General features: G+C 44.5%; 1 protein-coding gene across 1 annotated transcript in view; it reads left to right on the top strand.

Moving 5' to 3' along the window:
• Window positions 1-13,775, top strand: part of scaf8 (SR-related CTD-associated factor 8) — a 33,657-nt gene that overhangs the window by 17,633 nt on the left and 2,249 nt on the right. Inside the window, exons 3-19 of the mRNA XM_080013057.1 lie at window positions 4,994-5,038; window positions 5,233-5,394; window positions 5,897-6,053; window positions 6,495-6,622; window positions 6,727-6,903; window positions 7,037-7,113; window positions 7,240-7,354; window positions 7,475-7,603; window positions 7,900-8,009; window positions 8,449-8,642; window positions 9,494-9,594; window positions 9,986-10,099; window positions 10,293-10,449; window positions 10,781-10,911; window positions 11,513-11,654; window positions 13,126-13,173; window positions 13,486-13,695. Coding sequence (XP_079869183.1) covers window positions 4,994-5,038; window positions 5,233-5,394; window positions 5,897-6,053; window positions 6,495-6,622; window positions 6,727-6,903; window positions 7,037-7,113; window positions 7,240-7,354; window positions 7,475-7,603; window positions 7,900-8,009; window positions 8,449-8,642; window positions 9,494-9,594; window positions 9,986-10,099; window positions 10,293-10,449; window positions 10,781-10,911; window positions 11,513-11,654; window positions 13,126-13,173; window positions 13,486-13,695 — 2,197 coding nt within the window. The remainder of the gene's footprint in view (window positions 1-4,993; window positions 5,039-5,232; window positions 5,395-5,896; window positions 6,054-6,494; window positions 6,623-6,726; window positions 6,904-7,036; window positions 7,114-7,239; window positions 7,355-7,474; window positions 7,604-7,899; window positions 8,010-8,448; window positions 8,643-9,493; window positions 9,595-9,985; window positions 10,100-10,292; window positions 10,450-10,780; window positions 10,912-11,512; window positions 11,655-13,125; window positions 13,174-13,485; window positions 13,696-13,775) is intronic.

The raw sequence follows: 13,775 nt of genomic DNA on the forward strand, positions 1-13,775 counted from the left end.
GATAGTTAAACTTTGTAAAGGGACCTCAATGTGGACTTTACAAAGAACGTATTCAATGACCTGCAACAAAAGTGATCAAATAACGTGCTCTCGGGTCTTTCATCGGCCCAACCGCTCTGAGGCTAGAAACAGTTAAAAATGGGCCTCTGCTGAGATTCTTAGGGGACCTATTGTGTTTCCTTTAAACACGAGTTAATGTCGGTCTACAAAACATGCTGAGTTGGGGTTTTTTTTTTAATGAAAATCCCACTCAAAAGCACATCAATCAGCATTTTCCCTTCAATGTGCCACAGTGGCTTAATGAGCTCATTTTTGTATGTAGACTCTGGGCAGGTCCCTAACATACATGTCTTACAGTGGTGAGAGGAAACGCATGCAAACTGAAGGAACTGGGACGCCCGAGATTCGAACCCAAGACCGTCGATCAATGAGGCAGCAGTGCTAACCACTGAGCCACCGTAGACATTCAGTTGTATCTCACTAGACTAAGAATGCATGTGAAAGGGCCAAACCTTTACTGTTTAGGTTGCTACTAGTTACGTTGTTACACTAACGGTGTCAATCTACCGGCAATGTTCCGTAAATTCCCCCACTCTGGAAGAAGTATCACTTCCGGTAAATTGCTGGAGCGGCTTTGAATGGAAGTGTGGGAATGGAAGTAGTAACATTTCCCTAAAGAAGGGGTGGAGCCGACCCAAACAAGGCACAAATACTGGGTTTTTACCATTTTTATTTCGTACAAATATTAAAAATATTATTTGCATTCATGAAGACAAAAAAAAAAGTATTCGGAAAAATGTTGAGGCCGAACCGCGGAGCTCGGCTGCAAAGACGAGAAACTGAAACGCGTCCAGTGTTTCCGTTACCTTTACGACGAGACAGGTCTTCGTATTCTTAAATTGTATTTCTCTTCTTAAAAATGCCGCTCAGACCCTAGACGTGTCATTTACAGTTAGGGGTGCAGTGTGACCGTGTGTGGACATCGGGCACAAGCTCTTCGACTGCCTGCCGGCTGCGCCGCAGCGTGGAGCTGGGGAGGGAGTGGACAGGGAGCGTTCATTCTCTGGAGGCAGAGTGTGTAAGACAGGTTGAAAATGATCAGACTGATTTAATAACTTTGGGTTATTGTGTCCGGGGCTCTGTCCCCTCTCAGTCAGCGGGATGGTCTAGCATCCAGAATAGTCTATGTAGAGTCATTAGAAGAAGGATCTTCACTGATCACACATGGCTTGTCTTTCCTCCGCGCGCGCGCGGGGGGGGGGGGGGGGCAGCATTCAACAATGCACCTTGGTTCCAAATGTCCATCGCTGATGCGTGCATGTTTTTGGTGGGGTCCTCACTGATGTGATATGGAGGAAACCCCATGTGAGCACAGGGAGAACATGCAAACTCCACACAGAAAGGCTCCTAATTGGAGATAACCCACTGGAACATGGTGCCACCAGCGCCCCAGGCAGGAATCGAACCCCGGATCTTCTTGCTGTGAGGCAGCAGTGCAATACACTGTGCCAAACCAGGCCACTGCGTAGGATTCCTCTTTGTTTACATTGTAAATTTGCTAAAGAATTTCGGTTCTGCCATTCCAATTCCAAGTTTAAAATAATAATTCAATCAAATAAAAGGTAGTTGTAATGCTATGATGAAATTACCACATTACGTCAGCCATTTGTGCTCCTGCAATAACCTTTATATTAAGATATAAGCCTTCTGTCCGGTGAAACTACAAGCTCTGGTTAACACTATGGTCTCGTCGCTCGACACCGCACGTTGCAGTTTTTTGTCTTTTTGGCGAAATTTTAGCGCGTGCATTTCAGAATGCAGTATAAAAAGTTACAAAATACATTACATTACATTTTTACATTACAGTTATCTGTGTTTAAAAATAACTGCTTATCACACACACACAGTTTCTTAACTCAACTCAGTGCATTTGCAAATAATTTAAGCCTTCATTTGAGACAAAGGCGCTTTTATCCAGATGAGCTTGTTCTTCACATTGAGCTGAGCCTTGGTTTGGTTGACTTGACACACCCTGGTTCCTCTTCATATCTCTCTCTCTCTGTCTCTCTCTGTCTCTCGCTCTCTCTCTCTGTCTCTCTCCCTCTCGCTCGCTCTCTCTCTCTCTCCTTCCCATGTGAGAGTAGTGCAGCGTAGAGTTCTTGTTCTGTGTTGACTCTCAGATTGATTTGAGCCATGCTATGAATGGAGTGTGTTCTGGTTGGCCTTAGCCTGTTCTTTCACCCCACCTGCTGGCGGATGAACGAAAGCTCACGTCCAACAAGACAAAGTTAAAGTTAAAGTGGGTTTTTATTGTTAGGTATTACAAATCCATGTATTACTAGTTGTTTTAAGTGTAGAGTTGGTGAATAGAAATTCAACAATGCCGTATCGCTATGCGCGCCAGGAATGTGAAATACATTTCCAATTATTTCACCGCCCTTTGTCTTGATTTATCATTTCCCTTGTTATTGAAGCTCTGCGTGACCGTGATTAAGATAAAGCGTTGGCTGCGCAGGGCCCATTACTGGATTATTCATCCAAAGTTTGTCTGACTTTGGGGACATCAAAGGGACCTGATCAGTAAGCCTTGTATTAAAACATTATGGTTGTGATTACATGCCTTGACAATCTTGTGTGATTTCTTGATGTGAATCTTCTAAGCTCAGCCTCTGGACTCTTCAGCGGAGTGCATCATTTAGGACAGTATGTGAGTTTTTGTTTTTTTTCTGGGTTTTTTCTTATCGGGTTGAAATAGTGATTGCGGTTTACTGCAGGTTTTTATTTATTCATTCTTTTTTTCTTTTTTTTTGGTCAGCCAGTGTGCATAACAATAACAGGGTAAAACAGATAACTAAACAGTGTGTTGTAAGTTATTTTATTTGGCGGAACGGGGCACGAGCGAGCACTTGTTCCCCGTCCCCCATGTCCCGTCCCGCCAGAAATAGTCGAATATTCGCATTAAACAGCCGAATCCGATTAGACTGAAAAAGTTCTGAGTCGGGTACAGCCCTAAAAATAATTATTAATAATAATAATAATAATAATCAGACACACGCACACAAAATAAATCCCCCATATGTTTAAATGACTGTCCCTCCCCCTCGTGTGCAAAGCTGAAGTGACAAGCGGAGCAACTGAAAAGTTATGTTTCTCCAGATGCCCTGGATGGAAGACAATGATGATAACTAAACAATGAATATTTTGTTTATATTTTATATCACACAACATATGCACTCCTGGAACTTCCACCAGAAAAATAAATACTATATATAATTGGATTATTTGCGGTGATGAGGGCAATGAGCTCAACCCCCCGGTGATGTCACGTGACTGTGGTTATCGTTACAGCCCTATTTTGATTACATTATTAAAATACTTTGCCAATCAAACATCTTCATAAAGAACTCATTTACAATCTCCCCTTAATGTAGCCTTTGCACCCCAATGCCTCACTACAAGCTATTTCTAAGGCAATTATGTGAGGCAGTAAATAGAAGCCATTTACTTCTAACAGTCATACTGTTGTATTGTTTTGTGTTCCGTTGCTGTGGATTGTTCATTTCCGAAGTGTATAATTTTTTTATGAATCCGTATTAATTATACAATTAAATTGATGTGTAGTAATTGTTATTATTACAGATCATTATTATGGGCCTTTTATAATACTACCCTGATAATATAATGACCCTTCAGAGCACGGAGGAACCGAGACCTGGTATTGAAAGGGTTGTTAAATTGTTAAAGACCGTAGTATCGATAAGCTCCGACATTATCGGTACTGTTAACAGTATTGGAGAGCGCATGGCGAGCGCAGATTGCGCCCCAGTCTCCCGCTTCCAGTAAAGAGAAATCAGTGTTAATTCGGCTCTTAATTAGTTTTGGTTTTTCTCTTAAAGAATAAAAAAAGGATAGATGAGAGTACCATTAAGGTAGCGGATCGATAAGCAGTATGTGTAAAAGTTGTACCGCTAAAATGTTAACCATGCCAACAAGCCGTGCCCCGTTCGTCCCATGCCCTGTCTCCACACTGTTTTTAGTTGTGGAGGAACGGTGCACGGCTCTGCGATTGGGTTCACCCGCATAAAAATAAAATATAAAAATGTATAATTGCCATTATTTATAACTCCTAATTTAAATGTTATCCCTGTGCATTTTTATAAGGTTCTTTCTGTTTTATCCTTTTATTATGATGCACACTGACAAAGAAAAAAAGAGTTAGACTCGACTTGAAGAATTTCAGTTGACTACGACTGATGATTCGACTCGTGGGCTTTCACGTTCCAGCCTGAGAATAAACTGAGCAGAAATTGAACAAAGCAGTGAGTTCTAAGGACTTGCGGTGGTGCTCTGCCTCTTTTAAACCTGAGTGATTGCTTCCTTTTTCTTTACTGTGTGCTTGAAAGGGTCTTATGACTTCCATCACCGACAGGGCTATACATTTGTGAAGGACCTTGCTCTCAAACAGCTGCAAAGTTGTCGTAATATAATTCTGCCCTTGCAGGCTGTTTTGACACTCACATTATGTGATCAACGTATTTGTAAAATAATTGAAAATGCTGCAGCTTTTGTGTGCTTTAATGCAGAGTATTGTACTTTGAGGTTCCCCGGCCCATTTTTTATTTTCATGCAAGTCCTTAACATTTATATGCTGAAAACATCTTGGGCTCAGGCCATAAAATTTTAATGCCAAATTGGGAAATTTCACATCCCACTCCATTCTCAGCTAACATAACTATCTGTGACACCTAAGTTGCAAAGGACTTTGTTCCTCTTTATGCATCGCGTTGGGGCTTTTGAAACTTAGCTATGTGAAGCATGAGTGATTTTGACCTGAGATCAAGGCACTTTCTGTTCCGCTCTCGAGGGTTTTGTCTCGCTGGATGGCGGCCGCTGTAACGCTTCCTGAAGTCAGCCCATTCTCCCAACCCTCCCGCGAGATTCTGTGGCTTTGGTCGGTTTGTCATGAAATGCGTTCTCTTCTCTGGTCTTTCAGTTCTACAAGCACGTCGTTCAGAGCGTGGAGAAGTTCATACAGAAGGTGAGTTAATGTGTCGCAGTTGGATGTGTGCCAGACCTGCAAAATTACCATCGACCTTTTAAGACATTTGTATGATACTGTTATGAGAGCTTCTCCGCCAAAGGAGTTACTGGAAATCTGTGCACTTCTCTTTCTCCATGTAATCAAACAACTGTCTATCCCCCTTTTTAATTTTTTTCTTCCAAAATCAACAGTGCAAACCAGAGTACAAGGTTCCAGGGCTGTACGTGATCGACTCCATCGTCCGGCAGTCGCGGCACCAGTTTGGGATGGAGAAGGACGTGTTCGCCCCACGTTTCAGCAAGAACATAATCGGGACCTTCCAGCACCTCTATCGCTGCCCTTCAGATGACAAGGTCAGTGATGTTGACTTTTTTTTTTGTGAAATTTGGTTCCAGGTTGCTTTATGATTCACTGTGTTGTTCTGCTGTTAAGGCTTCAATATAACCCTGTGACTTTTATTTAGTACGGCCAATACAGGGTGTCTGCCGGTCCTTGAAAATGTCTTAAGTTCAGTTTTTGCAAAATATTAGGCCTTGAAAGTCATTAAAGAGTCTTATATCAAAATTTCTTCCAAAGTCTTAATTTCTACATAAAAAATTGTCAGATATTTTTTTTTTTCTGTATATTTCCTTTTGTCAAAATGAGTCTTGTATCGACCTGATACTTTCTAGATGAACCTAGTGTATGTTGGAGTTACCTTTTATACGTAGCTGCAATACTTGATTTGTTGAAAGATCTTGAAAAGCATTACATTTAACTCTCTGATACCCTGTTATAAGACTGTTGTTGTTGTTGTTGTTTTTTTTTTAACTGAAATGCGATATCCCCCTCCCTGCATCTGTTCGGCTGTTTCAGAGTAAGATCGTGCGAGTCCTCAACTTGTGGCAGAAGAATGCGGTCTTCAAGAGCGACATCATCCAGCCGCTGCTGGACATGGCCGCAGGGCTGCCTCCACCCAGCCTCACCCCCGTCATGCCGAGCAGCGCTGTCCCTGTCAACAATACTACACCCGGTCAGTCAACGCACACAATGGGCGGAATCCCACAAACACATACATGGTTTCACGTTGAGACCCATGGAGCAATTGATAATCTGATAATATTCAATTCTAATCTGGATACTCTGTCTGGAGGTTATGCAACTGTTTTCTGCTTGGATTGAATACATTGAAACATTTGATGTCTGTTGTTCTGTGAAATATTTATTTAATGCACGTTGGATGGTATAATGCAAAGTTTGTAACGATTTCCATTACGTATAAAATGTCGTATCAAATGTCGACAGAATCCTATCGCTATCCATGTCATCAATATTGGATTGAATCGAATCATGGGCCGTTGTATCAAGTTCTAGGTTGCCAGACTGCTCACTGGTAGTAGCCTCCACATAGAGATGTAGAGGTTTTGTTATACAGTATATCCAAATAACAAGCGTCCTCTCTCCCCGTATCCAGGGACCCCCGCCACTCCGGCCACCCCAGCCAACATCGTTCAGAGCCTGCCTGACTGGGCCTCTCAGATCTCCAACACGGACACCGTGGCGGCCGTGGCCCAGATCCTGCAGAGTCCTCAGGGGCAGCAGGTCAGCACAACGTCACTGTCCCTCATCCCCGTGTTGGATGGCGGTCCTCATTGAAAGTAACCGCTTTCACTGGCTAACACTGGCTCCCGTGTCGCCCTCTTTAGCTGCAGCAGCTGGTGCAGAGTCTGCAGATGCAGCAGCAGAAGCCGCAGCCGTCCCTGTTGCAGGCACTGGACGCCGGCCTGGTGGTGCAGCTGCAGGCGCTGACCGCCCAGCTCACTGCCGCTGCAAACGCCAACAGCCTGAACCCCCTGGAGCAGAGAGTCTCCTCCTTCAACAAGGTACAACTAACAGCAAACACTTGTTTGTTTATGTTTATTGAACGGCTCTTTCTATAGATATTATCTGTGTAGAGTATATCCCCTTGTGCTCCTTTTGTGGTCATCTGATTTTCTTTTTGTTTGCTTGATGCAGAAACTTTTGGGGCAGTTTGATTTCGGCAATGATTCTGAGCGCAGCGATGACTCTAAAAAGGACACATCATCTCAGCTGTGAGTATAACATCACATTTTGACACTGTCGGCCTCGTGTTTGTCGTAGAATCGGACATTCCTTTTTGTTGCGTCACCCCCCGTTCACCTGACCCGCTGACCCCTCTGTTTTTCGGGTCCTTGCAGGCCCATGGTGCCGGAGTCCATCAACAGCTCGCTGATCCACCAGCTGGCAGAGCAGCTGCAGCAGCAGCAGAACCTGGAGCAGTTCCAGAAACAGCTTCTGGAGCACCAGCAGAAGGTGAGGACATCTGAACACGGAGCACCCCAAGGAGCCCTACCAGTACCGGTCGCCTACGCTGACCGCTATCGTTCCCCATTGAGTCGTAATGAGACTTGTTGTTTTCTTTCCTCCTCCAAGTCTATGAGCATGGAGACGCAGGAGTCCATCTTTGGGATGGAGAACTCCCTGTCGTCCACTCAGGGCACCAGCCAGGCGCAGCTTTCCGAAGTGGAGAAAATGGATGACACGATGGACAACCAACAGCAGGTACGGAAGACGCTCGATGTTTGACTTCAGACTGGTTTGTACTTATGACTTGACACCCGTACCGGGGGGCCGCGGTACGGTACAGCAGACCGTAAACTGTAGCTGGGCTGGTCTTATAAATATGATTTTTATAAACCCGCAGTAATAAAGATGTTATTAACATGCTGCTTATGATGGGATGATGATATTCGGTGTCATTCCTAAGTAGGTAATGAGTAATGGCGTTAAAGACATGACTGATTTGGTTACTGTCACCTGCCCGTGGTTTGCCATGCTCATCAGTGCCTGTGTTTCAGGACATGGATCTGGACGAAGGCCCGGACGGCATGGAGGAGGAGCTCTTCGAGGCAGAGGAGAAGAAGGCGGCAGGCACACGCTCCAGGTCACGCTCCAGGTCACGCTCCAGGTCAGTGGGGGTTCTTTTGTTGTTTTTTTTTGTTTTTTGGTTTTTTTTTTTGGTAATTCTCTCCCGTCGTCTCATTTACACCTGGCCGCCATCCGGCACTTGTACCTGGATGGCGTCCAAATTAGGACTGGTGTGTTGTGCTCCGAACTCCCGCAGATCTACTCAGCTCCAGTTTCAATCAGAGGAGATAATTAGAGCAGTTATTATTTGGCTATTCAAAAGCTTTTCATGTTACCTCACTGCACAGCACTCCTTTTATTTCACTCAACGCAATTAGGCGAATGGTAATGAGTTCTCAAAGGGGACGGAGATTAAAGCCCAATGAGTGCTGGGAAACAAAGCAAAAAAAATCAACAAGAGTGGTCCTGCGGCATCTTAATTGCATACTAAACAACTCTATTTGTTGTATAACTGCATGGTTTCAATTATTTTCCTTCAGGTCTCCCAAGAGGAGGCGGTCCAGATCGCGCTCCGGCTCTCGGAAGCACAAGCACCGCAAGCGGTCGCGGTCGCGCTCGCGAGACCGCAAGAGGAAGTCATCGCGGTCCTACTCCAGCGAGAGACGCGCCCGCGAGCGCGAGAAGGAGCGGCAGAAGAAGGGGCTTCCCCCCATAAGGTCCAAGACGCTCAGCGGTAACGACAAGCTCCATCAGCCTTCTGTTCTCATATGTATTATCTGTGTTAGAGACAGCACCAACCCCATACACAGTGTCTGTATTAGGTCAATACCAGCAAAAAAGGCTTGGATTGCATATTAGTATATAAGTCTATATTTTTATTTTAAATGCTCAGATTTGCAATCCATGTAATATTGGTGCATTGGTTGTGTTGTTTTAACTCAATAAGACAAAGCAATGGTTTTATATTTTGTATGAGTCATTTTTTGAGCAGTTTGAATGTGGTACTTTTAGATGGCCATCTTAAGCCTTGGTGATAAAGGCTATAAATAGGTGGCTTATGAAAATCCATATATAAAGATTTCAGTGTGTCAGTAAAAAAATTCTCATTTTAAAGGACATTCCAGTTTTGCGTGATAACTGATAACTAAGGAAAAGCTGCAGAGGGATCAGCTAGCCCAGCTCCTGTCAAATTTGGGAAATGCGCCTTCCAGCATCTCAAAAGCGGTGCTATTTGAGAGATACATTTGTGCGTTTTTTTTATGACGAGTGAAAATGCAAACAAGGTCTTAGTGCTAAATGTAGCTACATTCAGAACCATTTTAAACAATAACTAATATTAAAAGTGAACCCCCCCCCCCCCCCCCCCCCCCCAAAAAAAAACTTGGAACTTGAAGCTTACAAGAAATATCGAATATCTGTATATCGAATATTGAAAAAATATCGGATTGATGTCTGTAATTGACGAATACTCTAGATTTTGGTGTTGGGAAATAAGCGGTGGCCTGCCATCCCGAACCTAACCCGTGTCCATCGCCTTAAAGTGTTTTTAAATCCGCTGTTCTCTTGCCGCTGTTTTTCCTCCAGTGTGCAGCACGACCCTGTGGGTGGGCCAGGTGGACAAGAAGGCCACGCAGCAAGATCTCACCAACCTGTTTGAAGAGTTTGGCCAAATCGAGTCCATCAACGTAAGCAGACCTCTCCGCTCCCGGTGCCGTTGCGCAGCGGATTCCCCCCTCTCCCTGTGCTCAGTGGGCCATTTAACCTCCAAGAAATATTAATCATCTCCCTCGGGGCGAAGTTTCTAATTTCCGCAGTGTGACCTTTTAAATATTAATAACGCTTCTTCCTCCTTCCTCTATCTTTTCCCCTCCATCTTTTGCATTATTTTTCCCTTTCATCTTTTGCCCGTGTCCCATCATGTCCCCTCGTTGCCTCTTTAATCTTTTTCTTTTATTTCGGATCTCCGCGTCGCCATCAATCACACCCCCCCCCCCCCCCCCGCCCCTTCCCTTCTTCTTTCTATCGTTCCCTGTGGCATTTCAACACGTCTTCTTGCATCTTTGTCCGTGCCTCCAGATGATCCCACCCAGGGGCTGTGCCTATATCTGTATGGTGCACAGACAGGACGCCTACCGCGCGCGTCAGAAGCTCAGCACCGGCTCCTTCAAGATCGGCTCCAAGGTCATAAAGGTACACACACACATCCCCCCACGGTCATGATTCAATTTCCTATTTTCCTATCCCCCCCACCCCCGCACTCCCCTCTCAATTTGATTGTCGCTTGACCTCCTCAAAGTCACGCCTCAAATGAAATGCTCTTTGGGGACATTTCGTTCTCGTTTTTAAAAGTGACTTTCTAAGCACTTGTTGTGGTTTGGTCCAGATCGCATGGGCCCTCAACAAAGGGGTGAAGCAGGAGTACAAGCAGTTCTGGGACGTGGACCTAGGCGTCACTTACATTCCCTGGGAGAAGGTGAAGCTGGACGACTTGGACGGCTTCGCCGAAGGAGGCATCATCGACCAGGAGACGGTCAATGATGGTGAGAATACGCACACACAGCACACTAGGATTCTTGACAAAGCGGCTAGAATTCTTGCCTGTCTGGAAGTAGAACACACAATTCTACACACATAATGAAAACATAATGCAAATACCCAAACAAACACTTGATTTCATCTAAGTCAGTGTGTTTCCAGCCACCAGACAGAAGCCGTTGGTGTTGTTCTGGTATTTAAGCAAATCCTTAAGACATCCCGTTGGGAGGGCTGAACCCCTCCCCACTGCGTTTGCAAGATGTTTAAGCTCTCAAAGCCAAAGAATAAATGCAGTTTGTATCTTCACCCCCCTTCCCTTTGCTCCTTTCTTTGCAGAGTGGGAGGCGGCCAAGAACGCGGAGCCTGCCAAGGAAGCCATGAACCAGGCGGTGAGCGCAGAGCCCATGGCAGCTCCAAACACCCAGCCTGAGGCCTACAACCAGCAGGTCACCATGATGCCCGTGCAGGTACGACAATCATGGCTTGACGATGACGTGCATGTGCCTTGTGTTCAGTGTATTTGGAAAAGCCATTGTAAATCAAAAATGTCAATAAATACTTAAAAAAATATATAACAAAAAAACCCATCCAGGAGCAGTCCTCTCCACTACATCTTCCCAGGTTTGTTTTTAGTGTAATCCTGGGTGTCAGTCGGTGGTGTTAGCTGTGCTTCGGTCTCTTCCTGTGATTAGCATTCCCCAGTTGGTTTACACGGGCGTTGAGATTTGGTTTCCCCTCCTGAGGGCGTTTTATTTATTTATTTATTTATTTTCACTGGTGGCCAGGAAGTGGATTGGGCTTCACGGCAGGTAGAGTGTTTAATAGAAAATAATCTCCCTCTCTCCCTAAGGTTAAAGCGGAACCTGTCTATCAAGCTAGACTTTGAGTTATCCCGAGTGGCTTTTTATGGTTCTAGTTTCCACATTCATCCAGGCTGAATAATAAATGAAATAAATGAAAAATAAGTCACCAGTTGCTCCATTTTCACCCTGTACCTGCTATGAGTAACGACTGAAACGATGGCTCCAGGTTTTTCACTGTCTCACTGCCACCGTTCTCCTCCTCCAGCTGCCGGTGGCCCAGGCCGTCCCTGCCGCAGTGGGTCTGGTGCCTCCGTCGTTCCCCGTTTCCATGGGGATGCCCCCACCTGGCTACGGCCCCCCACCGCCTTTCATCAGGGCGGGCTTCAATGCCTCGCAGCCCCCTCCAGGTAGATCCCACTACCTCTGTCAGACGAAGGTCGGGTGTTTCTAAAGCAAAGGGCTGTTGGCTGCGGACGTGATTAACGTACGGCCCGCAGCGCAAAGATGTTTGCAAAGCTCCGCCCTGCACTGTTGAGGTCACATCCAGAACATGAGCAGAACACATCTGTTGAGCGTTATGCCATTTGACATTTTGATCCAGTATTTACATTTAAGAAGCTTGGTATTTACTGCCCAGAATTATCACTCTATGCCATCTATGCCTCCCCTGGAATGAAAAATATCAAAAGATGACCACATCAAAAGTTTGATTTAATTATGGAATGAATAAACTGGTGTTAAATTAATTCCAATACAACCTGTGTTTACAGGCGGAACACCTGTTAAGATCTATAGATACAACTAATATCCCTAATATCTGTTCCAAAATGTAAGAAAGATGAACGCATTCTATGTCAAGGAATCTGGAAATGGGAAGAGATAAAGAGGCTTGGGCAGATTTACAATTAAATCCTCAATCGTGATGCACTCCATCCATCACGATTGACATTGATGACATGATGACAAACGATTTATTTATCCGCCAGGAACAATCCAAGCATTGGAACGATGTAAGTGCAGTTTACTGTGTACTGAAACTGGAGCGGAAATGGAGGGAGGGGAAGAGGGAGAGGGGGGCGGAGGCTCTCGTCCTCTCCGCTCAGAGCTGTTGAGTAACCACTTGTGATCGGATCTCACTTCCCCCCTCCATATGCAAATATTGTGATTATATTATAACAATATATATATAATCTCATAGAGAAAGAATTTAATTGATTTTGTTTTCTGAGTTTCTTACTTAGTATGGAAAAAGAAAAACATCCTACATGTATGAAACATCATTTTTAAACACAACTGAGTTCAGGGACCGTTCAGGAGTTTGCATGATCTCCCAAACCTAAAGTCAAGTACGCCACACAGTAGAATTCGTCTTATTTAATTTGCCACTTGAGAGAAGACTCCTCATTTATTCTTTATCTTTACAACTTAACTCCCATAATATTCAAATTAAAAGGAAACAAAGCATTCATAGATGTGTGCATCTGCAGGCTTCGGGTTTCATTGCCTGACAGTGAATGGCGATGAATAGCCCACGTACAGGGAGTTGCTCTAAAGAAATATAAAGAAATATGTCAGTGAAGAGTGTGAAGTGAAATATGGAATTATTTTTATTCCTTTTCTTGAACACGCTGATGCCTGTGATATGCTCAGAACAGGCCTTCAGTGAGTGAGCGTTGTGTTAAATCACTGAGAAGTGTTTTTGTTTTATTTTGTTAGTTTTTCTTTTTATTTCTCTTTGAAATGTTCACTTATTGAACATTAATTCGACAACTATATGCTATTTGCACCAACACGCACCACATAAATTCCAATAAAAATAATGGGCGAAAGATGTTACTTACACAAGCTAATGGGATATTTTCCCCCCACACATCACAGGCTTCTTGCAGGCAGCTCAGACAACAGGCATGAACCCGGCTCCTACATGTAAGTATATGAATATGACTTCAGGGAAACAGGCAGGTTTGGATTTTAGGCTTGGTTTTCATCTAATGCAGTGGTTTCCAACCTTTTTCATATGAAGAACTCTCAATTTGATACACATAAGGCCATGGACCCCGTTTGCAGACTTTCAAATGTATTGAGTACAAATGAAATAATAGTAAAATAACAGTGAAATTTAATTATAAGCAATTTTGCTGGGCCCAACGGAACCTCTTAAAGGACCCCGCATTGAGAACCACGGATCCTCAATGGGGTTTTCAATGATTCCCAATTTACTCTTGTCCTCGCCTCTAGCTCTGGTTCAGCCTCCAATGACCTCCAGCCAGGACAATGTCAAGGACTCTCCATACGGGTCCATGATCCCCCCAACCAGCACCATACCCGGGAGCTTCATGCCCTCAGGCGTCTTCAACCCCGTGGGGGTCCAGACTCGGCAGGGTGGCGGCGACAAGGGGCCGCATTCCACTGACGGCATTGATGCAGCCGCGGAGCTTACACTGCAAGGTAGAATTTCCCCCATGGCATTAATAAAGTGTTGGGGTTGGCGTTAATTCAACCTCTTAACCACATTCTTCTCTTCTGCC

The sequence above is a fragment of the Zeus faber genome, assembly GCF_960531495.2.
Source record: "Zeus faber genome assembly, chromosome: 13".
NCBI classification, from domain to species: domain Eukaryota; kingdom Metazoa; phylum Chordata; class Actinopteri; order Zeiformes; family Zeidae; genus Zeus; species Zeus faber.